The sequence below is a fragment of the Chanodichthys erythropterus genome, chromosome 14 (genome assembly GCF_024489055.1).
Source record: "Chanodichthys erythropterus isolate Z2021 chromosome 14, ASM2448905v1, whole genome shotgun sequence".
NCBI lineage: Eukaryota > Metazoa > Chordata > Actinopteri > Cypriniformes > Xenocyprididae > Chanodichthys > Chanodichthys erythropterus.
In genome coordinates this window covers 21,291,883-21,318,789 of record NC_090234.1, presented here as the reverse complement: position 1 = coordinate 21,318,789, position 26,907 = coordinate 21,291,883, and the positions used below count along the sequence as shown (strand labels likewise).

Here is a 26,907-nt window from a genome sequence, read left to right as displayed (position 1 = left end):
CTGGTGCCACACTCTGTCACGGTAAAGCAGACAAGGGCACTCCCAGTAATGATCATGACATTACCTCCCCTCAAAGGAGCGGTTACCAGACGCTCCACCAGACACACAAAAAAAACAAACACAAAAACTCAGGAGGGAGGTGGAAAGGAGGAGGACCAGGGGGAGGGATGGTGGGCCAGGTCCAGAGTCTCCAGCTGAAGGCCAGGGGGGAGCCGGGGGAACAGACCATGGAGACTCTAGTGGGGTCGGGGTTCTGGCTAGTTGCCAAGGCGGTGCTGGAGGAACTGACCAAGCGGGTGCCAACAGGCCTGGGGTCCTGGCTGACTGCCAGGGCGGCGCTGGAGGAACTGACCAGGCAGGTGCCAGCAGGTCTGGAGTCCTGGCTGACTGCCAGGGCGGTGCTGGATGAACAGACCAGGCGGGTTCCAGCAGGTCTGGAGTCCTGGCTGATTGCCAGGGCGGTGCTGGAGGAACTGACCAGGCGGGTGCCAGCAGGTCTGGTGGCCTGGGCGGCGGCAGGAAGGACAGGGAGAGCGGGAAGCTCGGTGGTGGCCTCCGTGGCCCTATCAGGGAGAACGGGCAGCTCGGTGCTGGCCTCCGTGGCCGTATCAGGGAGAGCGGGCAGCTCGGTGACAGCCTCCGTGGCCATATCAGGGAGAGCGGGCAGCTCAGTGACGGCCTCCGTGGCCGTATCAAGGAGAGCGGGCTACTCTGGGACGGCAGCGGGCTCAAGCTGCTCTGGGATGGCAGCGGGCTCAGGTTGCTCTGGGACGGCAGCGGGCTCGGGCTGCTCTGGCGGTGCCGTCAGGGCAAGGCGCTTAGTTGGCGCCGGCAGGGCAAGGTGCTTAGTGGGCGCCAGCAGGGCAAGGTGCTTGGGAAAACAAAGAACCACCTCTAGAGTGGTCTCCAGGCCTTGAAAGATGGAGGCAGCCCTTCTCCTCCCTTTCCTCCTCTTATGAGGGTGAGGCAGTGGCTCTGTGCCTACCTCATCTATAGGCACCGAAGTGGACCCACAGGCTGGAACAGACTCTGAAGCGAACTCCCTGGCTGGAGAGGACTCCCTGGCTGGAGCGGGCTCTGGAGTGGACTCACTAGCTGGAGCGGACTCACTGACTGGAGCGGGCTCTGGAGTGGACTCACTGGCTGGAGTGGACTCACTGGCAGGAGTGGACTCACTGGTTGGAGTGGACTCACTGGTTGGAGTGGACTCACTGACTGGAGCGGGCTCTGGAGTGGACTCATTGGCTGGAGTGGGTTCACTGACTGAAGTGGACTTACTGGCTGGAGCGGACTCTGGAAAGGCCTCCGGGCCTTGAAGGAAGAAGGAAGCCTTCTTCCTCCTCCTCCTCCTCTTACCTGGGTGAAGCAGAGGCTCAGTGCCCACCTCCTCTGTGGCTTCTGGAACGGATTCATGGACTGGAGCGTGCACACTGACTGGAGCGAACTCATTGGTTGGAGCGGGGTCTGACTGACCCGGTGTGGCCCACTTACTCTGAAGTTCGAGATAGTGGACAAACCCCCAAAAGTCCAGGTCTCCCAGTCCATCCATCTCCCACAGAGATAACAAGTTATCCAGGCAAACATTCAAAAGGTCCATTAAAGCAGCATCATTATTATATCCCAGCCCCACCGCCAGGGTCCAAAACAATTGGGCAAAACCTCCTACCTCCACCCCCTGTTGTTTCAGGGTCATCAAATTTTTGAGTCCTTCATAGTAGCCGAGGGAGTGCTATGAATTCCCATCCTGCTGGATCTCTTAATGATGGAGTTTTCTGTCACAGTAAATCACAGAGACGAACAGACAGATCCAAGCGCAGGGTGTTTAATGGGTAATCCAAAGTCGTATATCCAAAAACAGGCAGGGGTCAACATCCACAAAGCAGTCAAACAGGAAACAAGAAACAAGAAAACAAACAAAGAAACTGGTGACCTAAACTGAAAACTCCATGACTAAAGCAGAAACAAACAGGGTATAAATAGACAGACACTGATGAGGAAACACAAAACAGCTGGGTGCAATGACATGGGATAATGAGTCCGGGAAGTGCGTTATGGGTAATGTAGTTCACAGGTGGGGTGAGACACAGTCCCGGTAGGAGTGCCCTCTAGTGGCAGACAAGAGCACTCCCAGTAATGATCATGACACACTCTAATCAGCTAATTCAAAACACCTGCAAAGGCCTTTAAATGGTCTCTCAGTCTAGTTCTGTAGGCTACACAATCATGGGGAAGACTGCTGACTTGACAGTTGTCCAAAAGACGACCATTGACACCTTGCACAAGGAGGGCAAGACACAAAAGGTCATTGCAAAAGAGGCTGGCTCCAAGCTCTGTGTCCAAGCACATTAATAGAGAGGCAAAGGGAAGGAAAAGATGTAGTAGAAAAAAGTGTAAAAGCAATAGGGATAACCGCACCCTGGAGAGGATTATGAAACAAAACCCATTCAAAAATGTGGGGGAGATTTACAAAGAGTGGACTGCAGCTGGAGTCAGTGCTTCAAGAACCACTACGCACAGACGTATGCAAGACATGGGTTTCAGCTGTCGCATTCCTTGTGTCAAGCCACTCTTGAACAACAGACAGCGTCAGAAGCGTCTCGCCTGGGCTAAAGACAAAAAGGACCGGACTGCTGCTGAATGGTCCAAAGTTATGTTCTCTGATGAAAGTAAATTTTGCATTTTCTTTGGAAATCAGAGTCCCAGAGTCTGGAGGAAGAGAGGAGAGGCACACAATCCACATTGCTTGAGGTCCAGTGTAAAGTTTCCACAGTCAGTGATGGTTTGGGGTGCCATGTCATCTGCTGGTGTTGATCCACTGTGTTTTCTGAGGTTCAAGGTCAACGCAGCCGTATACCAGGAAGTTTTAGAGGCCTTCATGCTTCCTGCTGCTGACCAACTTTATGGAGATGCAGATTTCATTTTCCAACAGGACTTGGCACCTGCACGCAGTGCCAAAGCTACCAGTACCTGGTCTGAGTATCCCTGTATCCCTGTTCTTAATTGGCCAGCAAACTCGCCTGACATTAACAAAGAAAAATTTGAAAATCTATGGGGTATTGTGAAGAGGAAGATGCGATATGTCAGACCCAACAATGCAGAAGAGCAGAAGGCCACTATCAGAGCAACCTGGGCTCTCATAACACCTGAGCAGTGCCACAGACTGATCGACTCCATGCCACGCCGCATTGCTGCAGTAAACAGTAAGTATTGAGTGCTGTACATGCTCATACTTTTCATGTTCATACTTTTCAGTTGAGGTCCTTTCTTTGTATTGGTCTTAATATTCTAATTTTTATGAGATACTGAATGTGGGATTTTCCTTACTTGTCCAAATGCAGCTTTAATAGGGCAATCCAAAGTCGTAATCCAGACAGGCAAGGGTCAAAATCCACAGAACAGTCCATACAAAACAAGGAAAAACAAAACAGAAGCTAGTGACCATAAATTAACACTAGAAGTCCCAGAGATTTGTAACCCTCCTTTAGCCAAGTGGATGCTAACTGGCTAGTCTTTTGGCTATCATTAGCATCAATTCATGTGTAAATATGGTCATTACCTGAGCAATCTGGGGGTTGGGGGTGTGTGTGTGAATGGTTGCTGGTGGCTTGTTTGTATGTGTGGGGGAGGGAGGGCTGCTAAAAGCAGAGAACTTGATTGACCATGGGCCGGTTTCAGAAAGGAGGTTAAGTGAAAACTCTGAGTATGTTAACCCTGAAATGAGGGAGTGCAAGTGATGTTTAAAAAGTTAACTCACTCATTCACACTGCAAAAATGCTTTTCATACTAAGTATTTTTTTATCCTATTTCAAGTAAATTTAAAAAAAAAAAAAAAATCTTAAATCAAGATGGATTTTCTATATGAGAAAATTATATATGATATTTAGTCTTGTTTCCTGGGGGGATCTAAATTAAGTGCATTTTACTTAAGTAAAATGATCAATATCTGCCAGTGTGGTAATAAAAATAATCTTAATGCAAACGGAAAGTGTTGGAGTGTCTACCCAGGTGAAAAAAAGTGCAGTAAATACAATTTATCACAAAAACAGAAACAAACAGGGTATAAATAGACAGACACTAATGATCAAACACAAAACAGCTGAGTGCAATGATGGGATAATGAGTCCGGGGGTTATGGGGTTATGGGAATTGAAGTCCAAGAGAGGTGAGACAATAGTCCGTGTTGGAGTGCCCTCTAGTGGCTAACTAGGGCACTCCAACTGGTGATCATATTTTATTATTTTATTAGTTTATTTTATTAGTTTATTTTATTATATATATATATATATATATATATAATAAAATAAAAATTCACATAAATTAATAAAAGCACATGTGTGTTGTTTTGTCCCTAACATTATTATTTTAATTACATTTTCCCCCAAAAGTTAGTTTACTTAGGAAACCAAAGTGTTACTGAGGAACAAGAAAAAAGCTAATAAAAATCAAGGTAAATATTACTTATGAAGAAAATATATTGCTTGGCATTTCAGGTATTTTTTGTGATTATGCAAAAATTGTTAGGGTACATAAAATAGTAATGAATGTAGTCAGTTATTTTATTGCAGAAAAATATTGAAAAATCAATTTTGATGTGGTGTAAATGTTATTGGCTTAAATAATCACAGAATTTGTTGTACAGAAATGAAAATAATGAATATGTGAAGTGTTTCTTTTCTAAAAATCCGCTAGAAACAACCTACTCTTTGCCCAGGTATGTAATAACACAATATAATATGCAGTGGGCTGGTTTTCATGGGTGTAAATTATCTTATTAAAAACTCTTTTGAAGTTTCATGGGCTGCAATAAGCTGATAAACTACTAAACCTAAAACACAGTTTCCCCAGGCTCCAAATACTTTCTCAGATTGCCTCCTGAAACATGAATGGACATGAATGATGAATGTGTACTGCAGCACATCTTAAGTAGAGAATTCTCAAGGGATGTAAGAATACCAAGAAAATGTTGGATTATTTGTGAAACTATGCATGTCTCTTCCATTCATTGCACTTCTCTATTGCAGGTGAACAGGTTTGTATTTGACATTTGTTCAGAGTGCTGTCTGAAAGAATGTTCTAGGAGGTGATGTGTTGAAATGAAGATCTCTTTAGGTAACTGAAAAAAAGGTCTATTAAAGCGGTTATTTCTTTTGCTGTCACTTTAGTTGGTCCATTTCAGTCAGTGGAGAGATAACTAATCAAACGGCTGGTTTCTTGACATGACAGTGTTTACCTCTGTTTTACTAAATCAGAGTGACATAAACCTGGCATGACCTCTCAGTTTCCATAGGGGCAAAGCTATTTGTTTTTCCTACATCAACCTCACTTTTTCCTCATGATTTAAAATTGAGCTTGGCAAGTCTATTCTTATACAACCTCGCTGATATACAACAGAGCCAAGCTATCATTTAATATTACTACCTCTGTAAATCCTAAAATTAATCCTGCTCTTCTGCTGTGTTGAAAGAGAACAGGCAGGTGATGCATAAATATCAGACAATTGCATGGTCCTGGCAATGGCTATGAATGAATTCACACAAGGTTTAGAATGCTGGATGCTGGATACTAAAGGTCTGTAGTACCCTGTCTCTACTTGCTTATTTGTGTGTGTGTGTGTGTGTGTGTGTGTGTGTGTGTGTGTGTGTGTTTTTGCCAGGAAACATTTCAGCTGGAAGGTTGTCTGTCTGAGCCGAGTCATTACGAACCGTCTGCCTGAGTACTCATTTGTTTAAACATGTTCACAATTAAAGCACAGTCTGTTTAATCTGAACAAAGACTAATGTTTTAATGCACTGTGGATAAAGTAGGCCAGTTTGTTCACAAATGAAGAATTGAAACTTCTGCAGTTCTTTTGGCAACCACTGTGTGGTGATAAAGAATCAGAGAATTCATGCATTAGTTGTCAGACTTGAAGTCCAAACTTGCATTGATTTTGATTCTTTCATTTTATTCTAATTTCAAAAAGAAAAAGAAAAAAAAATTCTTCAAATGATTCTTTAACCTTGCTAAAAACCTTGTTTAACTCTTTACATGGTCCATTAACTTAATTTGTACATTGTACACTTAATTTTTAACGGCATTAATCTAGATCTATCTTGATTAGTCAGTTAATATTTCCATTGGTAATTCATGTTTTAAGATTATAATTCATTAACCATTGTTAATGTATGCAACCTAAAATGTTATGCATTATATGTAGAAATGAACATGAACCATAAATGTTAAAGGGATAGTTCACTCAGAAATGAAAATGTTCCCATAATTTACTCACCCTCAAGCCATCCTAGGTGTATATGACTATCTACTTTCAGATGAACACAATTGGAGATATTTTTAAAAATATCATGGCTTTTTTTCATCATGTATATTTTTCTTACAAAAATGTATCGCTTAGCTTCAGAAGGCCTTTATTAACCCCATGGAGTTGTATGGATTTTATTAATGATTGATGGATGGATTTTTGGGGGGCTTCAAAACATGCTCCCTGTTCACTACCATTATAAAGCATGGAAGAGCCAGGATATTTTTAAATCTATCTCCGATTGTGTTTGTCTCTGAAAGAATATAGTCATATAGACCTAGGATGGTTTGAGGGTGAGTAAATCTGAACTCTGAACTATCCCTTTAACCCTGATAAATGATGTAAAAGTACTGTTCATTGTTAGTTAATTAAACCTATTACTGTATATTAACTAATTGTAACATGCTGTATATATAACTAAGTTAATAATAGGAAGATTTTTTGTTGTCTGTTTGTCTCTCTCTCTCTCCAGAGCTGCTTTATAGCTGAATTGAACTCATTTCAAAATTGATGATCTTCACAGTTATTGAAAGGAACTGAATCAACTAAACAATGCAGTAGAATTGAATTCTGTGTGTGTAGTTGATCATTATTTTCCTTTTTATCACTATAAAGCTGCTTTGAAACAATCTGTATTGTATAAGGCATTACATAAATAAAGGTGGCAGAAGTTGTTTATTTGTTTCCAATAGGTGCCAATGGCTTCCACCCTTACAGATGGAAAATGACCCGAATGGAAGGTGTCAGGAATTTTGATGGCCTTGTGAGACCTGGACAGCACTAACTACTTGCCTCCAGGCACAAGAGTTGAGGTATAGGGTGGTAGCTGAAGGTATGCTGGCCTACATGTGTGAACAAGGCAGTCAGCAAGAGCACCTGGAACCAAATTATGCAGATTCCACTCAGATGCTTCCATTGAGAGTTTCCATGACCTTTTGTCCTGGTTTCTGTTGACTGTTTTGTTGAAATCACAATAATTCGTAAGCATTTTCCATTTTAGTGATGTTGCTAACTCAAAAAATTAATCAGAAATGGTTTGTGGTTCTTTTCAGCTACCAATTGGCACGATATGTTAAAGTGACAATTGATAAACACTCCCATGTAATTTCAGGTCATGACATTCAATTGCTTGGTTGCTATTACAGTGGCGTTGTGCCCTAACCAACGTTAAATTTAACTTTGTCCCAAAATCGCACTGTATATTAATCATCAATTATGCTGTTTTTGGCTGTAAATGTCTTGTGACATTGTGCTTGCTAAATACTGGTTTTCCTGGTTATAACACCGTGGCAATAGCTGAAGAGCAGGTGGTGTTATATCCAAATAGATAAATGGCCTATAGGTCTTTATTTTTTTCTGTTGAATGCTGGTTCATCCAGAGAAAAGAACGAAACCAGGACAATCCTCTGACCTGCAGAAGGAGGGATTGTGAAAGCCAAACTAAAGAGTATGTCTGAATTTATATAGCACACAATTTAATAACACCTGCACATTCTTGCTCTTGAGGTACAGTGTTTCAGAATGTTTGGCATTATGTTAATACCCAAAAGGAGTCAAGTTAATAAGAAAGTTTTTGGAGACCTTTGTCATACAATAAACAGCGGGAAGCTGCATTGGTCCTTATCTCACCTGAACTTCTTGCAGCTACTAGATTTATACACCTCACCCAACCTGGGGCAAGAGGCCCCTCGTCCTGATTCCATAATCAGATAACAGGATTCTTTCATGCATGACATTGTTAGCCATTGCCTCACCCAAATAACAAAGTGTGGCCTAGATCCATAGTTTGAGACACTGTGAATTGCAAGCATAAAATATAAATGTACTAAAAATGCCCAGAGACATATTTGAAGACAATTTTCAATTTTGATTGGTCATTATTTTAATTGATCAAATATTTTAGTGAAATGACCATTAGTTTAAAGGTGCCCTAGTTCCAAAAATTGAATTTACCTCGGCATAGTTAAATAACAAGAGTTCAGTACATGGAAATGACATACAGTGAGTCTCAAACTCCATTGTTTCCTCCTTCTTATATAAATCTCATTTGTTTAAAAGACCTCCGAAGAACAGGCGAATCTCAACATAACACAGACTGTTACGTAACAGGCGGGGTGTACGCCCCAATATTTGCATATGCCAGCCCATGTACCCAACATTATGAAAGGCATTAGACAAGGGCAGAACGTCTGGATCTGTGCACAGCCAAATCAACAGATTAGGTAAGCAAGCAAGGACAATAGCAAAAAATGGCAGATGGAGCAATAATAACTGACATGATAACATGACATTTTTAGTGATATTTGTCTTCTAAATGTTTCGTTAGCATGTTGCTAATGTACTGTTAAATGTGGTTAAAGTTACCATCGTTTCTTACTGTATTCACGGAGACAAGAGCCGTCGCTATTTTCATTTTTAAACACTTGCAGTCTTTATAATGCATAAACACAACTTCATTCTTCATAAATCTCTCCAACAGTGTAGCATTAGCCATTAGCCACGGAGCACCATCAACTCATTCAGAATCAATGTAAACATCAAAATAAACACTGTACTTACACGATTAGGCATGCTGCATGATGAACACTTTGTAAAGATCCATTTTGAGGGTTATATTAGCTGTTTGAACTTTTTTTTATGTTGTTTTAGGCAAGCGCTAGCTCTGTGGGCGTGGAGCACCAGATTTAAAGGGCCACACACCCTGAATCGGCTCATTTCTAATTATGCCCCAAAATAGACAGTTAAAAAAATTAATTAAAAAAAATCTATGGGGTATTTTGAGCTGAAACTTCACAGACACATTCAGGGGACACCTTAGACTTATATTACATCTTTTTTTAAAAAGTTCTAGGGCACCTTTAATGATCAATAATCCCAGCCAACTGATATTGTATGAAGCTGTGCTAGTCTGTAATATTACTCTGCTCTCTCTTTCTTTTTATATAATTTCAACTCATATCAGTATTTCATGTCCATTTATTCATTTATTTGGAAAGTACTTGTATAACACAAAGGAATAACATACTATTAGCTTCGCATCAGGTTTAGGCTATAATATGTGGATGAATGATCACCTTTCAAAGGATTTTTAAAAATGTTTTTGAAAGTCTTTTATTCTTAGCAAGACTGCATTTACTTGATCAAAAACACTGTAATACTGTGAAATATTATTACAATTTAAAATAATTTTCTATTTGAATATAATTTAAAATGTAATTTCTGTCATGACAACTCTCAGAGTGTTTGGTATGGTAATGGATATGACACTGTAGATATTGTTGGTCTTGGCGGAATAGATCTGCTACGCTGCAGCTGCTTAACTGCTGCTGCTGCTGTTGATTATTGCTGCTGCAGAGCAAGTACGGGACTTGCTACTGCTAATACATACACGACCCGCTGCTGTGAGCAAGTAAAACATGCTGCTGCTGTACAATATAGCGTACATGAATAACCATAGCAGATCTATACAGGTGGAGCTGGGGAAGGTGGAGGGTTTCTGAAGCATGCTGCGCTACTAAGCAATGCTAACTCATGTATTTAAAGATTAAGCACGCAGCTCATTGGCTACTAAAACAGCAGGAACCAATCATCTGTGACCTATAGATATTGATGTGATAATTAGCAGGTGTGTTAAAGGACCTATTAGCCTGCGCCATCTAGAGTTTCATGCCAGAACTTTGTATTTATTGCTGTGATGCAAAGCTGAATTTTCAGCATCATTACTCCAGTCTTCAGTCACATGATCCTTCAGAAATCATTCTAATTTGCCGATTTTGACGCTTAAGAAACATCTCTTATTGTTATCAATGTTGAAAACTGTTGTGCTGCTTAATATTTTTGTGAAAACTACATTTTTTTTCAGGATTCTTTGATGAATAGAACTTCCAATAGAACAGCATTTATTTGAAATGTACATGGTTACAAAAAAGTATTTTCTGTCACTTTTGATCAGTTTAATGCATCTTTCCTCTTTTCTTAAAAAAAAAAAAAAAATCCTACTGACCCCAAACTTTTGAACATTTTGAACGTTGATGTTGACATAGTCCTGGGGGATTTTCTGCAAATACTACATGAATACACATATTGCTAAAAGTTATGTCAGACAAAAAAAGCAGCTTTCTAACAATTTGGGCCATTGTTCTGCATCAAGTCCTAATTCAAATTCCTTGAGAATAAAGCAGCATACACAGATCAGTCATCAGCTCGAATGTCATATTAGTGGAATTTGAATCACTATTCTAAAAGTTAAAATATGAAATCCACTCTTGACAGAAAAAAATCCACAACTAGACCAGACACATTCATCTCCAAACAGAAGAGTCTTTGAGTGATGTCCACAAATAGAATGAATTCAGAGGGTCTATGTTTGAAACAGAACTGCAGATTATTTCAGCACAACAGGAGCACATTATAAATCAAGAGTGAGGTGATTGGAGTTTAGCTGGAGGACATGGATGAGCACAATAAAGCACTTTTTTGAGCAAAAATTGACAAGAGATGTTCAGTCATCAGGCAGAAACCAACTGCCACTTGGGTCTCAACAACTATTTGGCAAGTGGAACTAACAATGAAAACACCATCTAAAAGTAGTTTGGAGTTTGGCTTTTTATTGAGTTCTTCTCATAAGTTGTTTATAGTTATAGTAATTACAAGCATACATACAAAAATAAAAAAGTCAAATGAAGGTAAAAGGTAAAAATAGTTCACTTATAATTGAATTTGGTGAATGCTTATGTAAGGGGATTATACAACATAACTTCATTTTCTCATTTCTCTTATTAACTCCAGGTGTATAAGAAAAATGCAGTGTTTTTTGTCCCCTATTTTCCCATGAAATTTGCCACTAATGCCCAAGCTTGGAAAGAACAGCTTTTCTTCTTCGCTAGTGAACTGCGAAATGACTGATAATTGTGAAAAAATGCTGTCTTGGCCAAGAGTTTGTGTTGTGTCTGGTGAAAGGCTAATCTAGTTGTGTATTTGTGCAATTCTGCGGTTACTAGCTCTGTTGATTAGACTACTAACCTTTTTCAAATAGACTAAACTTACAGGCCTTCATTCTTTGAATATTGTTTACCTTGATTCTTCCATCTGTGAAGTAAATCTACTTCCTTATGTTTGCTGCCAAAAATCTGGTGTTTATATTTTTCTAGACTTAAAGTCCTTCCTGAAATCAAAATGAGTCTACTAATACCATCCTGACGCAGTAAGCATCTTTTTCAATTTACATTAAACACACTGTGTAATCCAGATGGTCTTGCCTTTATTAAAAGAATAAAGCTTTCTTCTGTGAAGCACAAAATGTGAAAATGTGTAGACTGCCCTGGCTGCTCTTTTCCATATTCCATATTTTCCAGCATCTCAAAGCACCATTATATATGGCTTGAGAGCTGCAGTGGAGGAAATAATTTTCAGTGAACGATGACTTACATTTTGGCCTGTTCGTCACGCAAATCTATAAAAAGACTTATATATATATATATATTGCTCAAGCTATATGTACTAATTTTATTATAATTCTCTTATAATCACTGTGGAGCTTGACAGCAACTGCCCCATTCAATTCCGTTAAATGAAAGAGAAAAGCAGTTCATAGCAAATTTAACTATTCCTTTAAAGCAACACCATGGAACATTTGCTCACGGTTCCCCCATGTGGTTGATAATCTGTTACCAGTGTCATAAATACTGTCGCTGTATAAGCTTCCCCGTGTGCATCTCAATACACATGAATTTGTTGACTAAGCTGACAGAACCGGCGAATGCAGAAACCTCATTTGGTAACCATGTCCACCGACCAGGTAAAGTAGCCCGTGTTACAGTATGTTCTACAAATATTATTACATAGTTTTATTTATTGTTACTCCAGAATTGAAAAGTACAATGACAAAAAGAACGGTAGAATGTTAGCCTAGTTTTTTTTGCTTGCATAGTTCGTATGTAGCATTGTTTGCAAAGGGTGTAATTTGTATAATACAATAAAATGTTGTCCGGCAGGGGATGGGCTTGCCTGGAAAATTCAGCCTCACCACTGTACCAGCGGATGAGTCGGGTCGGCCATTGAATCAATTCGATTTCTAGGGCGGAGCAAATCCGAGCAAACAGGAAGCAGAGTAAACCAATCAGAGAAGGGCAAATATGACGTTGGCAAAGTGACAAGAGAGTCAACAGCGAAAAGTAAATAATTAATGTGTTTTTGGTAATTTAAAACAGCTGAGTAGAACAAATTCTTGGGTCTCCCGTGCGCAATCTTTGTTGATATTGAAGGGACTTTCGCCACACTAGAGTGACACTGTTTGCGTCACTGAAATAAACGAATCTGATTGCATGGTACGGTTTTTAGTTGACTCGACCAGACTGATATATCTTGTAGAAGATATATCAGTCTGGCCTTGCAAGGCAAGGGATGGGCAGGGCTGTGTGTACTGACCTGAACACGAAACTTGCAGAGTGTGGTTGTAGCCACTAGGAGGCTGCTCAGGTAGCAGCGGCAGTATAATTTCTCCAGTTAAGAGTTGTTCTACCACTGAAATAATTTTAGAGACATTATTTGATGGTCGAAAAACTACGTAGAGTTGCTTTAAGTGTCATTTAAGTGTTATTAATATACTATTATAGCAATTATTCATATTTTAAAATAGTTTTTAATTTTATATTTTTAGTTTTCAGCTTTATGTATAATGCTTTACAGAGTGTTCGTCATGCATACTGCATACATGCATCGGATCATGTGAGTATAGTATTTATTTGGATGTTTACATTTGATTCTGAATGAGTTTGATAGTGCTCCGTGGCTAACGGCTAATGCTACACTGTTGGAGAGATTTATAAAGAATGAAGTTTTTATGTATTATACAGACGGCAAGTGTTTAAAAATGAAAATATCGACGGCTCTCTTGTCTCCATGAATACAGTAATAAACAATGGTAACTTTAACCGCATTTAACAGTACATTAGCAACATGCTAACAAAACATGTAGAAAGACAATTTACAAATATCACTAAAAATATCATGTTATCATGGATCATGTCAATTATTATCGCTCCATCTGCCATTTTTCGCTGTTTTCCTTGCTTGCTTACCTAGTCTGATGATTCAGCTGTGCACAGATCCTGACTTTAATACTGGCTTGTCTAATACCTTGAACATGAGCTGGCATATGCAAATATTGGGGGCGTAAATATTAATGATCCCAACTGTTACGTAACAGTCGGTGTTATGTTGAGATTTGCCTGTTCTTCGGAGGTCTTTTAAACAAATGAGATTTACAAATGAAGGAGGAAACAATGGTGTTTGAGACTCACTGTATGTCATTTCCACGTACTGAACTCTTGTTATTCAACTATGCCAAGGTAAATTCAATTTTCCATTCTACGGCACCTTTAATGTTATGAAGCAACAAGAATACATTTGTGTGCAAAAAGCAAACGATGATAACAACTTTATTCAACAGTTTCTTCTCTTCCATGTCAGTCTCCTACGCAGTTGATGTAGCAAACACAGTGCAGCACTTCCGGGTTCTACATCAGAATGCAGGCTCATTATTGGCCGGCTCCTGCGTGAGCACCACACCACACAGCTCACGTGAACAACGTCAGCCAATACTGACCCGGCGTTCTGACGTAAAAGGAAGTGCTGCACTGTGTTTGCTACATCAACTGCGTAGGAGACTGACATGGAAGACTGACATGGTTTTGCACACAAAAGTATTATCGTCGCTCCATAACATTAAGATTGAACTACTGTCGTCACAAAGACTATTTTAACAAAGTCTTTACTAACTTTCTGGACCTTGAAAGTGGTAATTATGTTGAAGTCTATCGGAGGCCAGATAGCTCACAGATTTCATCAAAAATATCTTCATTTGTGTTTTGAAGATGAACAAAGGTCTTACGGTTTGGAACGACATCAGGGTGAGTAATTAATGACACAATTTTCCTTTTTGAGTGAACTAAACCTTTAATGCATTCTTTGCTTTAGTAAAGCTCACCAGTTCTGTGAACGTGTTTCAACAGCATCCCACAAGCTGCTGATCACAGCTTTGGCTCCAAAGGCAGTGACTGAACTCCTAGCATCAGACTCCTCTGCGATCCTCCCCATCTCCTCCCTCTCCTCCGCAGTGAGAGGTTACCCATGGTGCAGAGTGCTCATAATGAGAACATGCTGGAGATGCTTTGATGAGGTGGCCTTACTGGTGTATGCATGCATGTGTGTGCCAGTGGGTGTTCCTGAAGTCGTAGGTGTGTGTGTGTGTGTGTGTCTGTTCCCCTTCCTCTCTTGTTGACCCACTGTTCCCAAGAAAGCTGACCTGACTGGGAAAACAAAAGCTGCACTCTTATTGACCCACTTCACACTGGTGCATAAATCTGATTGGGTGACACGTTCTTTTACCTCACACTTGTAAAGAATGTGCGCTCTGGGTTCAACTTGAAAGAAATGGAAATATTTTGTGATCAATCTTAAAAGGATCTTTGTTTAATCTTATACTACATCTAGAAGCATATTTGCCCAAAGTGGTCATTTGCAATCGGTAAGACTCTGAAGAATTATCATGTCTTGAGCTCATTGGATACATCTTATCTGGATTCTGATTTTATGAGTCCATTCCAACTGACAGCATACCAGACAGTGACAGACATATTTGAGGAGTGATTAACTTTTATGTGTGAGAAGCACTCTGCACACAATGGACTTCACCTTATCCTTTGCATTGCACAAGTACACCACGTAACCCCAAGTTAAAACTGCACTCCAGGTCATGCTTCGCTCAAGAGCTCTGGTGACAAGTTCACCTGGAAGAACAAATTAGGGCTGGAAGCATAGGAGGAACTCTGTACACATTCGAAATTGTTCCCAGTCAAAGACAGGATCAGATTTTTTTATCTTTTGTTGACCCTTTTTCTTAATGGCAGTTCAAACTTTCCTCAGTACAAACAAAGTTGCTTAAAGGTGATGTCATTTTTTCCCCATGTGAATATATTATCTCATATTCAAGTTTAACATGCAGAGACAGCTAGATAAGCCATTTACACTGACTTAACCAATGGTGTGAGTTTGCAGTAGGTCTATCCCCTTGGTTGACCAATGGTGGATGGAGAAATGTTCAGGAAACCTGTTTGAAATTTTTGTTATTATTTTTGTAAATCTGTTTGGTGATGCTGAAGTTATTAATTTTTGCACCATTTGTGTTGTCAAACAAAATTTGCAATCTGTTTTTGCATTTTAGTTTGGTGCCACAGTGGCGCAGATATTACACACTTAACATTTAATAATAGCAGTGATGCCAGTGATTTAGTGTTTATGATCTTTCTGCCAACATGCTGGCAGTGCTATCAAATAAAGACTGTGGAAACAACACTCAGCTTCATCAAAGAAATCCAAACGTTTTTTTTTTTTTTTTCTTCTTCTTCTCAAACAGGTTCCTGCAGTTTTTTTAGATGAAAAGATTAGTTCACTTCAGAATTAAAATTTCTTGATAATTTACTCACCCCTATGTCATCCAAGATTCATGTTTTTCTTTCTTCAGGCAAAAAGAAATTAAAGGTGCCGTAGAATGTCTTTTCAAAAGATGTAATATAAGTCTAAGGTGTCCCCTGAGTGTGTCTGTGAAGTTTCAGCTCAAAATACCCCATATATTTTTTTTAATTAACTTTTTTAACTGTCCATTTTGGGGCATCATTAACTATGCACCGATTCAGGCAGCTCCCCTTTAAATCTCTCGCTCCCTGCCCTCCCAAGCTCTCGACTATAAGTGCATAATCAAAGTTCACACAGCTAATATAACCCTCAAATGGATCTTTACAAGATGTTCGTCATTCATGCTGCATACATGCATCGGATCATGTGAGTATAGTATTTATTTGGATGTTTACATTTGAAGAGTTCATTTGCAAAAACCGATAAACGCCATTTAAAAAAAAATGAACTAAGTGCTGTGCATTATTCTCCATATATAGCACGTTCTGTACCCTAAATCCATTTTGTCAGAAGAGCCGTTTTTGCCCACTTTCAGGCATCGCAAGTTCACGTTTTACAGCAGAAGCCAACAAGCGCCCTTGTTTGTGTACAGACAGAAACCGATTAGTCCGTTTTAGCGAATCAGCGCGCAGTATTCAGGTCAGGTGACAAGGCTTCTAGTCACTTCAAAAAGACGCGCTAGCTGAGGCCAGTTTTATCAAAGCTCACTAAAAGTGATCGAGGATTTATGATTTCGACTCCTGTAAGTCCTTGTACACCATACACGACTTACATGCTGAAAAATTGGTTGTCCTTTTGCTTGTGTGTGTGTGTACGCGCGCACGCACGTGCGTGTGTGGATGAGTGCGTGTGTGTGTACTTGTGTGCCGATCTGTGTGTGTGTGTGTGTGTGTGTGTGTGTTTGAGAGAGAGAGAGCGTGTGTGTGTGTGTGTGTGTGTGTGTTTGAGAGAGAGAGAGCGTGTGTGTGTGTGTGTGTGTGCCGATCTGTTTGTGTGTGTGTGTGTGTGTGTGTGTGTGCGCGTGGGTGGGTGGGTGTGTGTGTGCGTTTGTGTGCACATGTGTGTTTGAGAGTGTTTTAAATGCAATTACTTGGGTTTTGTTTAACTATGAAACATGAAATGTGGAGTTATCTGCTTTTGCCAAAAAACGACTGTTGGAGTTATCTGCTTTTGCTAAAAAACAAACTTTTAATATATATATAAAACATACTTTCAATGAATTTTAATTTTTTAATTTACATGTATTTTTTAGAGTTATCATTACTTAATCAAAACAGCCCAACTGCAGTTTGATTGTTATTACTTGGAATGCACAATAAAAAAAAAACATGATTTGTGAGAATTCATAAAAATGGAGTTATCTGTTTTTGCAAATAAACTCTTCATTTGATTCTGAATGAGTTTGAGGCTGTGCTTCGTGGCTAATGGCTAATGCTACACTGTTGGAGAGATTTATAAAGAATGAAGTTGTGTTTATGCATTATACAGACTGCAAGTGTTTAAAAATGAAAATAGCGACGGCTCTCGTCTCCGTGAATACAGTAAGAAACTATGGTAACTTTAACCGCATTTAACAGTACATCAGCAACATGTTAACGAAACATTTAGAAAGACAATTTACAAATATCACTAAAAATATCATGTTATCATGGATCATGTCGGTTATTATTGCTCCATCTGCCATTTTTCGCTGTTCTTGCTTGCTTACCTAGTCTGATGATTCGGCTGTGCACAGATCCTGACGTTAATACTGGCTGCCCTTGTCTAATGCCTTGAACATGAGCTGGCATATGCAAATATTGGGGGCGTACATATTAATGATCCCGACTGTTACATAACAGTAGGTGTTATGTTGAGATTCACCTGTTCTTCGGAGGTCTTTTAAACAAATTAGATTTATATAAGGAGGAGGAAACAGTGGAGTTTGAAACTCAACGTATGTCTTTTCCATGTGAACACTTGTTATTCAACTATGCCAAGGTAAATTCAAATTTTAATTCTAGGGCACCTTTAAGGTTTTTGAGGAAAGCATTTCAGGATTTTTCTCCATATAATGGGCAGTTTCAATGAAGCTTCAAAAGGCTCTACATGATCTCAGATGAGGAATAAGTGTCTTATCTAGGAAACGAGTGGTCATTTTCTAAAAAAATAATAATTGATATACTTTTTAACCACAAATGCTCGTCTTGCACTAGCTCTGCAATGTGCGTCCACGACTTCACGCATTACATAGTTATGTTGGAAAGGTAGGCGGAAGTACTGATCCAGTGTCTACAAAGCGAACCGGCAAAGACTAAGTCAAATGCCCTTTACAAAAAAAAGGTAAAACGATGTTGGATGATTTTGAAAAGGGATATGTAGAACTGCACAAGTGCTACTGCAAAGAGTGCAATGTCAGTACAGCCTGTTACCTTGATTCAAATGAATTGGTCTAAAGAGAAAAATTAGCTATCAAAATTAATGTGGGTAACTGTAGTTTGACTAAAAGTAATGACTAAAACGTGACAAAAATACCATGACTTTTCGTCGACTAAAACTAGACTAAAATATGAAAACTAAAAACTAAAAAGCATTTTCATCTGAAGATGAAGACTAAATCAAAAATGGCTGCCAAAATGAACACTGCTTTTAAGCTGCACTGAATTGCAATTTTAAGCCATATGATTAACAATAATGGTTACTTCACTACATGGTTGCTCAGTTTACACAAAATATGAAACACAAATTTCATTTTTTTTTTCTCAGTTTTTTTTTTTTTTTTTCTTAAAGGGATAGTTCACCCCAAAATGAAAAAAACCCTAACCCATCCTAAAATGCTATGGAATACTATGGAAGTCAGTGGGGCCCATAAACTGTTTGGTTACACATATTCTTCAAAATATCTTCTTTTGTGTTCAGCAGAAGAGAGAAATTCATACAGGTTTGGGACAACTTGTGGGTGAATAAATGATTACAGAATTTTCATCTTTGGGTGAACTATCCCTTTAAGTAAAAACAATTAAACAGAGTTAATCTTAACCCTCTACAGCACAGCGTTGCTCCATTTAAAGGTGGGATGTCCTGTTCTGACACATGGTCAGGAGCACATGGTGTGAGGAGAAGGCAAGATTATTTGCTTTAGTAATCTTATTTAAAATGACATGAACTGTACATAAAAAATATGTGTGTGTGAAGGTGTAGAGAAGCCTTTTGTCAGGTTTTATGAAGTTTTTTTTTTTTATGTTGCATGTTCAGAAATTCAGTTGTTCTTTTCGTTGCCTCAGGGCAACGTTGTGCGATATGGGGTAGCCTACTTTTCTAGGATGTTTAGGACAATACCTCACATTGGCCAAAATGTGTTATAAGAAGGGAAGATGCAGGGTTCCTGGGTGTGCAGAAACACCAAAAGACCTATGCATGTATCAAATTCAATATATCAATGTCTTTCAAGTGTTTTTCCCTTTTTACTTTGATTTCTTGAATTTTTTTAAATTTGATTTCGATGATAATTTTCTCTAGGATTCTATATCATTGTCGCACAGCCCTGAGGCAATGAAAAAATATTTTGGGGTTGGGGGAGGGTGGGGGGCAATATTATTTATTTATTTTTTTTTTAATCAATAAAATTTTCTCAAATGAGCCAAAAAAGTTATGTGGAATATTTTTTTTTTTTTTTTCATGTGCCATCAACACATGCAGTAGAGGGTTAATTTATATCATTCAAGAAACTTTAAATTAGAATTTGAGTTTTGTATATTTACTCACCTATTTTGATGGTAAAAAAAAAGTATCTTTTATTTTTTGTTCTTATGGACTACGTTTAACTAAACAAAATAATAAAATAAAATACTAAATGGAAATAAAAACTGTTAAATTCTCATTTTTAAAGGTATTTTACATTTGTAGTGAATTGGTTAGGCAGCTTTACAGCATTCCGGATGGGTGTCTCAACTGTCTCTGACTGTTTTCGACATGGGTACAGTTGGAACAAAGAAGCTTCTTGTGTTTATGAGCTAATTGTGAAAAATATGACCTACTTATGGATGTTAATTATTAATAATATTTTAGTAGACAAGTAAAAGAAATGTCATATGAAAAATCACTTCGTTTCACTTCTTTTCAGTCCCATAATTTTGGTGTGGTAATGGTGAAAGCAAAAAGTGTACCAACTGGTCTACCCTATCTTTTATTTTTTGTTCTTATTTTTTTAGACCAGGAAAAATTTAAAACATCTTTGAGATCACAAGAAAACTGCTTTAGGTATATCAAGATTACAAAAAAACTTGCTATTTTGAGGTCACAAGAAAAAAAAGTTATAACACGAAAACAAGACAATAATGCAAAAACAAAACAAGAAAAAAAAGCATGGTCTCCAAAGGCTTCCGTAGGCGACTTGACATGGAGAGCGCGTGGCGTCACGGGGGCCAACAATGCAGGTAGGTGGGTGGGTTGTCGCGGGTGGCTTTAGGACCCAGAGGACTTGTCTTGAACTGTTCGTGTGCCGCTGTCCTCTCGCTCCGTCTCGTTCATCAGTGCGGCTCTCGGATCACTCTCATCAGCTGTTGCACCGGCGCGAGGGCTGTTCTCACTCTAAAGCGGGAAACTTTCATCCACCTTCCAACCAGGATCCCATGTAGCTATCGGAACCGATCAGTTTTAAAACTGAAATGGCAAGGTATAAGTGAGATGCACTTCAGAAGCCTTTCAGAGTGTAAATGATTAAGATGAAAAAGAAAAAAAAAACTAAGCAAATGTCGGTCATCGTTGCAGGTGTCTCGCTATTTTGGAGCGGTTCATCTGCTGCGTGTTCATTGCTCTGTCACCGGCTGCATCGCAGAGAAGAGGTGAGTACAGATCCGCACGGGATGAGAGCTGGACCACTGGCACGTGTGTTCTTACACTTGTTGAAAAGTCGAGAGATACAGACTTCATTATCTGTAGTGCTGCAGTATTTGATCGAAGACAGCAGAATGATCAACATGCAGTCAAACCAAAAATTATTCAGACATTTTTTATATATATTTTTAAATATATTAGTACAAATATTAGTATTAGTACAAATACATTTGTACTAGTGGGTGCAGGACACTATAGTTCATTTATGTAAGTGAGGATAGCAAAATGAAGTAAACTGTGACATATCATACCCCGAAATTCTTCATACAGTGGACTACCAGTAAAATTGATACAAAATTGGAACCAAAAATGATTCAGACACTTTGACCTGACCATGTTTTGCTTAAGTGTTATTTGACATAAGTAAGATATTTTTTTTAACTCTGAAATCTTGTCATATATATATATATATATATATATATATATATATATATATATATATATATATATTTATTTATTTATTTTTTTAACTTTTTTTTTTAAACTATAGTGAATAAACTGAATTAATTAATTAAATGTTCAAGATGTCTGAATAAATTTTGGTTTAACTGCATAATGTAAAAGATCATGTTGTCTAATAAATTTTGTGGAAAAAAATCTCTATCATCTATCTATCTATCTATCTATCTATCTATCTATCTATCTATCTATCTATCTATCTATCTATCTATCTATCTATCTATCTATCTATCTATCTATCTATCTAATCAGTTCAACAATAAGGATTTTATTGTGCTTCCCTAGTCGGGCCAACAGTTGCATTTTTTACTTGCCAATTTTTCCTGTCCCCAATCCAAAAGAATTATATTTTTAAAATATATATTATTATTTTTTTAGATAACTATCTGTCTTTTTTCTGGTGTACATCTTATCAAAATATTTTGTCAGGTTTGGAGTTTTTCATTTATTTATTTATTTTTTTTTAAAGTTGGGTCTGTTTATTTTCCCCATTGCTATGTTATTAGACAGAGGCGCCAAAATTTGCTTACATTTTTTTTCCCTTCATCCGGTGTTTTTTTTCAGTGATTTTGTGAGTGTTAGCCTGGACTTGTTTAAAGTTTCTGTGGCTGTTTGTGGGATCTGCCTACCATGCAGTAGTTTTGCATGTGATTGAGTCTCTTCCAATGTATGACTTCAGTGGCAGACCATTTAATTAAGAAAAGGTCTATACAGCTGTCATGTTAGGCAGGCATGAAACTGAGAGATCTTAGAAACTGAGAACCTCTTTATAAATATTTGATTGACAGAGATCACTGTTGCTGTCATCACATTATATAGAGATAATGGACAAACTTGCATTAAAGTTTGACGGTGTGCCATTTGCCTTTTTTATTGAGGCACAATACTTAGGCTATGAGTGTTGCGTCTCAATTTCACAAATAATAGATACCATGAAGATTCCCTGGTTGGGTTTATAAATTTATGGGAGGTAGTAAATTCTTGATGGGTTACAGAGAGGTCAAGTGTTCACTGTGTGACTATATGAATGTCTGTTTGATTGTTTTATAGCGATGTAGTATTGTTGAAAGAGAGAGAGAGAGAGAGAGAGAAAGAGAGAGCTGCACAGTAATTTAAATAATCACTGATCAGATCCACTTTGTATAAGTGTCTGGGACTGTCAGAGTGCAGACTACTTTCTTGCCTCATAGTGGACTTTTCTTTTGTCATGCCATCAATTTGTCACTCTTTGACTGATCGTGGCCTGAGGCTGCACAGCAGGCCGGAGGAGAACAGCTGTAAAAGGACACCCCACCGGGATATTTAATCGCCGAGCTAAATTCTGCATTAAAAATCACAGCAAACAAGGCTTCCCACCTGCTGTATATGGATGCCTAAACGATAGGAGGCAGGAATGTCCTGTTGAGAACTCTGTGGTTGCAAGTAACAATACGCTTTTACCCAAAACAAAGCTTTCTTCATGCTCAGGGATACCTGGAGACCAAATAACCTCCATGACCTGTTCTCTGCGCAGTGCTTTAGTTAGACCAGCTTTTTACATTACAAACTCGATTGCAAATGTGATATTGGTTTTATACAATAGTTCTATAAACAAAGTTAATATAAGTAACTTTGGCAAAAAGAAAAGGTTAGTTTGTAGCGCTTTTTAAACATATTTTCAAAGATGAAAATTAATTTATGGGTAGAGCAGTCGAAGACCTAACACTTGCGGATTTACTTAAAGACTTTGGTAACCCTGGCACCTCTTTGATTGCTGATGCTTGTTACTTTATTACATAAATCTCGTCTGTTTCTTATTGGATTGATGATCTCATAGCATTTATATCCCCTTCACTTCGCCTCAGAAAATAGCATCAACTTTGTTGCTTTTCCATTATGAAATAATTTATTGTTGGAAATTTGTTGATGAGGTTAAAAAGTGTGGATTAAACATGATATGACATGATGACTTTAAATGCGAGTTCTGATGCTAGATTTATGTTAACTGCCTAAACATGTTTTACTGAGTCCTTTTGAACACCCACAGGCACAAACATATATTTGCTAATCATATTTTAAAATGAATAGAATGCCTTCATTTTCAATCATTACAAGAAAGTCCTTTAGTTTTCATTTACACTTTACACAGATGATCGACAATATGTTTGACGAAAGGGCGTGATCCACAAGCGAAGCGTAACTTTTTAGTTAGCGCCAGCATTCTTGTAGGTGAATGGCAGTGCTTTCTTGAAGGAATAGTTCAGCCAGGGATTAAATATTTTGTCATTATTTTCAGATTTGCATGGTGCTTTTTTGAGGTAGGCAGTAAAAATCACCAACCACATTTTTTGTGTGGACAGAAGCTCTGTCAAGCTCTGTCCTGGTTCAGCAACTCCTGTGGTTTCAGTAATCCACAGATTTTCCAGTCAATAAACAGATTCACTTATAGCAGAGTCTTTTTCACTTGCAGACTCTAGTGGGGGGCCCGTTTCTCTATCTGAGAAGTGTTGATGCAGAGATGTGAATTGAATTTTTCTTTAACCCACCTCTTCTTTTCAAGGGGAGCAGTGGAGAAGGCATTATCCTGTGAGCTAAAAGGGCTGTATTTAACCCACTTTGTGAGAATGGGAGCCCCTGGGATCAAGAGATGGCTAAAGTGTGTGTGTGTGTGTGTGTGGGACAGTGAGTGAGAGAGTATGTGTGTTTGTGCACTTCTCATGTACCCCATCAGTACAAAGAGTCTGGATTTATCATTAAACTCAGAGGTATTGTGATCTGGCAACTGGTGATGCAAAGGATTTACAAAGATGTCAAGCAAAATAATAGCTCTCGTTTTTCACTTTTCAACTATCAACAACTAAATTGAAGCATCCCAATCTTCTCTGTCTTTAGTCGTCACTTGTGTTTTAGATTTGTAAAGCATACTCCATGTGATGTTCTCATAACATTCATTATAAATCAGTAGTTCATGGGTAGATTTCAGCTTCCTTTTCATAAAAATTAAGATTTGTTTTGAGAGAGGAAAATCTCTCTAGATCAGTGGTTTTGCTTCAGGAACCATGTTTTTTATTGAAGACATGAAGTGGTGACCCTCCACAGTAACAAACTGTTTATAACACAAAAGAAAACAAAAACTGTGCACGTTCTTGGAATGCACACAGAATGTATTTGCTCTGCCTCATCATGCACAATTATGTTGTCCTTTTTACAGTTAATGTGTTTAGTTAGTCAATTTGACCCAGCAATGACCTGCAGTATATGCAATGAGGCAAATCTCACACCTTGACATGAAAAATATAAACCAAAAATTCAAAAATTGAATTTACCTCAGCATTGTTGAATAACAAGAGTTCAGTACGTGGAAAAGACATACGTTGAGTTTCAAACTCCATTGCTTCCTCCTTCATATATAAATCTCATTTGTTTAAAAGACTTCTGGAAACAGGCGAATCTCAACATAACACCTACTGTTACGTAACAGTCGGCATCTTTAATATGTACGCCCCAATATTTGCATATGCCAGCTCATGTTCAACCATTAGACAAGGGCAGAACATCTGGATCTGTGCACAGCTGAATCATCAGATTAGGTAAGCAAGCAAGGACAATAGCGAAAAATGGCAGATGGAGCGATAATAACTGACATGATCCATGATATTTTTAGTGATATTTGTAAACTATCTTTCTAAATGTTTCGTTAGCATGTTGCTAATGTACTGTTAAATGCGGTTAAAGTTACCATCGTTTATTACTGTATTCGCAGAGACAAGAGCCGTCGCTATTTTCATTTTTAACCTGTTAACCTGCACCCCCGCTTTTGGAAAATCATAAGTAAGGTCATAAGTAATTTGACCCAGCAATGACCTGCAGTATATGCAATGAGGCAAATCTCACACCTTGACATGAAAAATATAAACCGAAGATCGAAAGTTCATGCAGTAGGTTTGCCTGCTGTGCTGCCTGTGGCTTTTTGCCTCACAAAATTTGAAACCAATGTAGGCTACATATGCAACACAGCTTGAGATTTTATTGTTTGGAACAATCTGGCAAAGTTACATAAAAGGCAATTTATTTTATAGTAAAGTAGGGTCTAGGATATATGTCGGGCGGTGTGGGTCAAAATGGACTCTTTTTTTTCTGTTAATCAGCCAAGTGGGTATAGTTATCCAGTGAACCCAAAATGGCCAAATAATGGCTTATCACTACAGATTTGCTTTAAATATATGCATGCTTTGGAGATGTGATACTCCAACATGCCAGCTAAAAGGGTGGGGACCACACTGATGAATGGGAACTGATTTTGACACATCTGTGTTTTACAGCACAGTGTTGTAATCTATTCACAGTAATCCTGCGGGAACAGAGGGTACCACTAACATTCAGTGACAGGAATGAGAACATACGTTTCTCCTTAATGCTTGTCATTTTTACTTTACCACACAATAGTTGGGGGGCTTAAAGGATGTGCATTCAAATAGCATGCGTAATGTCCGAGATTTAGAGTTGATGAGATCAGGAGTATAGTATTTCAGACTGAACGATTACAGCAGGTAAATCATTCAGTCTGTAGGTTACTGTTTTGTTTGGTACATTTAATTTAGAGCCCAATTGGTTTATTATACAAACCATCCTTAGAAATCACTTTAAACTTAAAGGGTTAGTTCACCCAAAAATGAAAATTCTGTCATAAATTACTCACCCTCATGTCGTTCCACACCCGTAAGACCTTCGTTCATCTTTGGAACACAAATTAAGATATTTTTGATAAAATCTGATGGCTCAGTGAAGCCTGCATTGACAGCAAGATAATTAACACTTTCAAACACCCAGAAAGCTACTAAAGCTATTTAAAACAGTTCATGTGACTACAGTGGTTTTACCTTAATATTGTAAAGGGACGAGAATACTTTTTGTGTGCCAAAAAAAGAAAATAAGGACTTTTCAACAATTTCTAGTGATGGACGATTTCAAAACACTGCTTCATGAAGCTTCAAAGCTTTTCGAATCTTTTGTTTCGAATCAGTGGTTTGGAGCACCAAAGTCACATTATTTCAGTAAACGAAGCTTCGTTTACACGATCCGAACCACTGATTCGAAATTTTGTAAAGCTTCAAGCTTTTTAATCAAAAATATCTGAATTTGTGTTCCTAAGATGAATGAAGATCTTGCAGGTGTAGAACAACATGAGGTTGAGTAGTAATTGGCATAATTTTCATTTTTGGGTGAACTAACCCTTTAAAGGTGCCCTAGAATCAAAAATGTAATTTACCTCGGCATAGTTGAATAACAAGAGTTCAGTACATGGAAAAGACATACGTTGAGTTTCAAACCCTATTGCTTCCTCCTTCTTATATAAATCTCTTACGTAACAGTCGGGATCATTAATATGTATGACCCCAATATTTGCATATGCCATACCATGATCGAGGCATTAGACAAGGGCAGCCAGTATTAACGTCTGGATGTGCACAGCTGAATCATCAGACTAGGTAAGCAAGCAAGGACAATAGCGAAAAATGGCAGATGGAGCAATAATAACTGACATGATCCATGATAACACGATATTTTTTGTGATATTTGTAAATTGTCTTTCTAAATGTTTCGTTAGCATGTTGCTAATGTACTGTTCAATGCAGTTAAAGTTACCATCATTTATTACTGTATTCGTGGAGACAAGAGCCGTCGCTATTTTCATTTTTAAACACTTGCAGTCTTTATAATACATAAACACAACTTCATTCTTTATAAATCTCTCCAACAGTGTAGCATTAGCCGTTAGCCACGGAGCATATAGCCTCAAACTCATTCAGAATCAAATGTAA

At 38.4% G+C, this 26,907-nt stretch overlaps 1 protein-coding gene across 1 annotated transcript in view; it reads left to right on the top strand.

Moving 5' to 3' along the window:
* Positions 1-20,274: 20,274 nt before the first annotated feature.
* col18a1a (collagen type XVIII alpha 1 chain a) overlaps positions 20,275-26,907 on the top strand; it is a 92,432-nt gene continuing 85,799 nt past the window's right edge. Inside the window, exons 1-2 of the mRNA XM_067409331.1 lie at positions 20,275-20,426; positions 20,522-20,595. Coding sequence (XP_067265432.1) covers positions 20,419-20,426; positions 20,522-20,595 — 82 coding nt within the window. The 5' untranslated portion in view covers positions 20,275-20,418. The remainder of the gene's footprint in view (positions 20,427-20,521; positions 20,596-26,907) is intronic.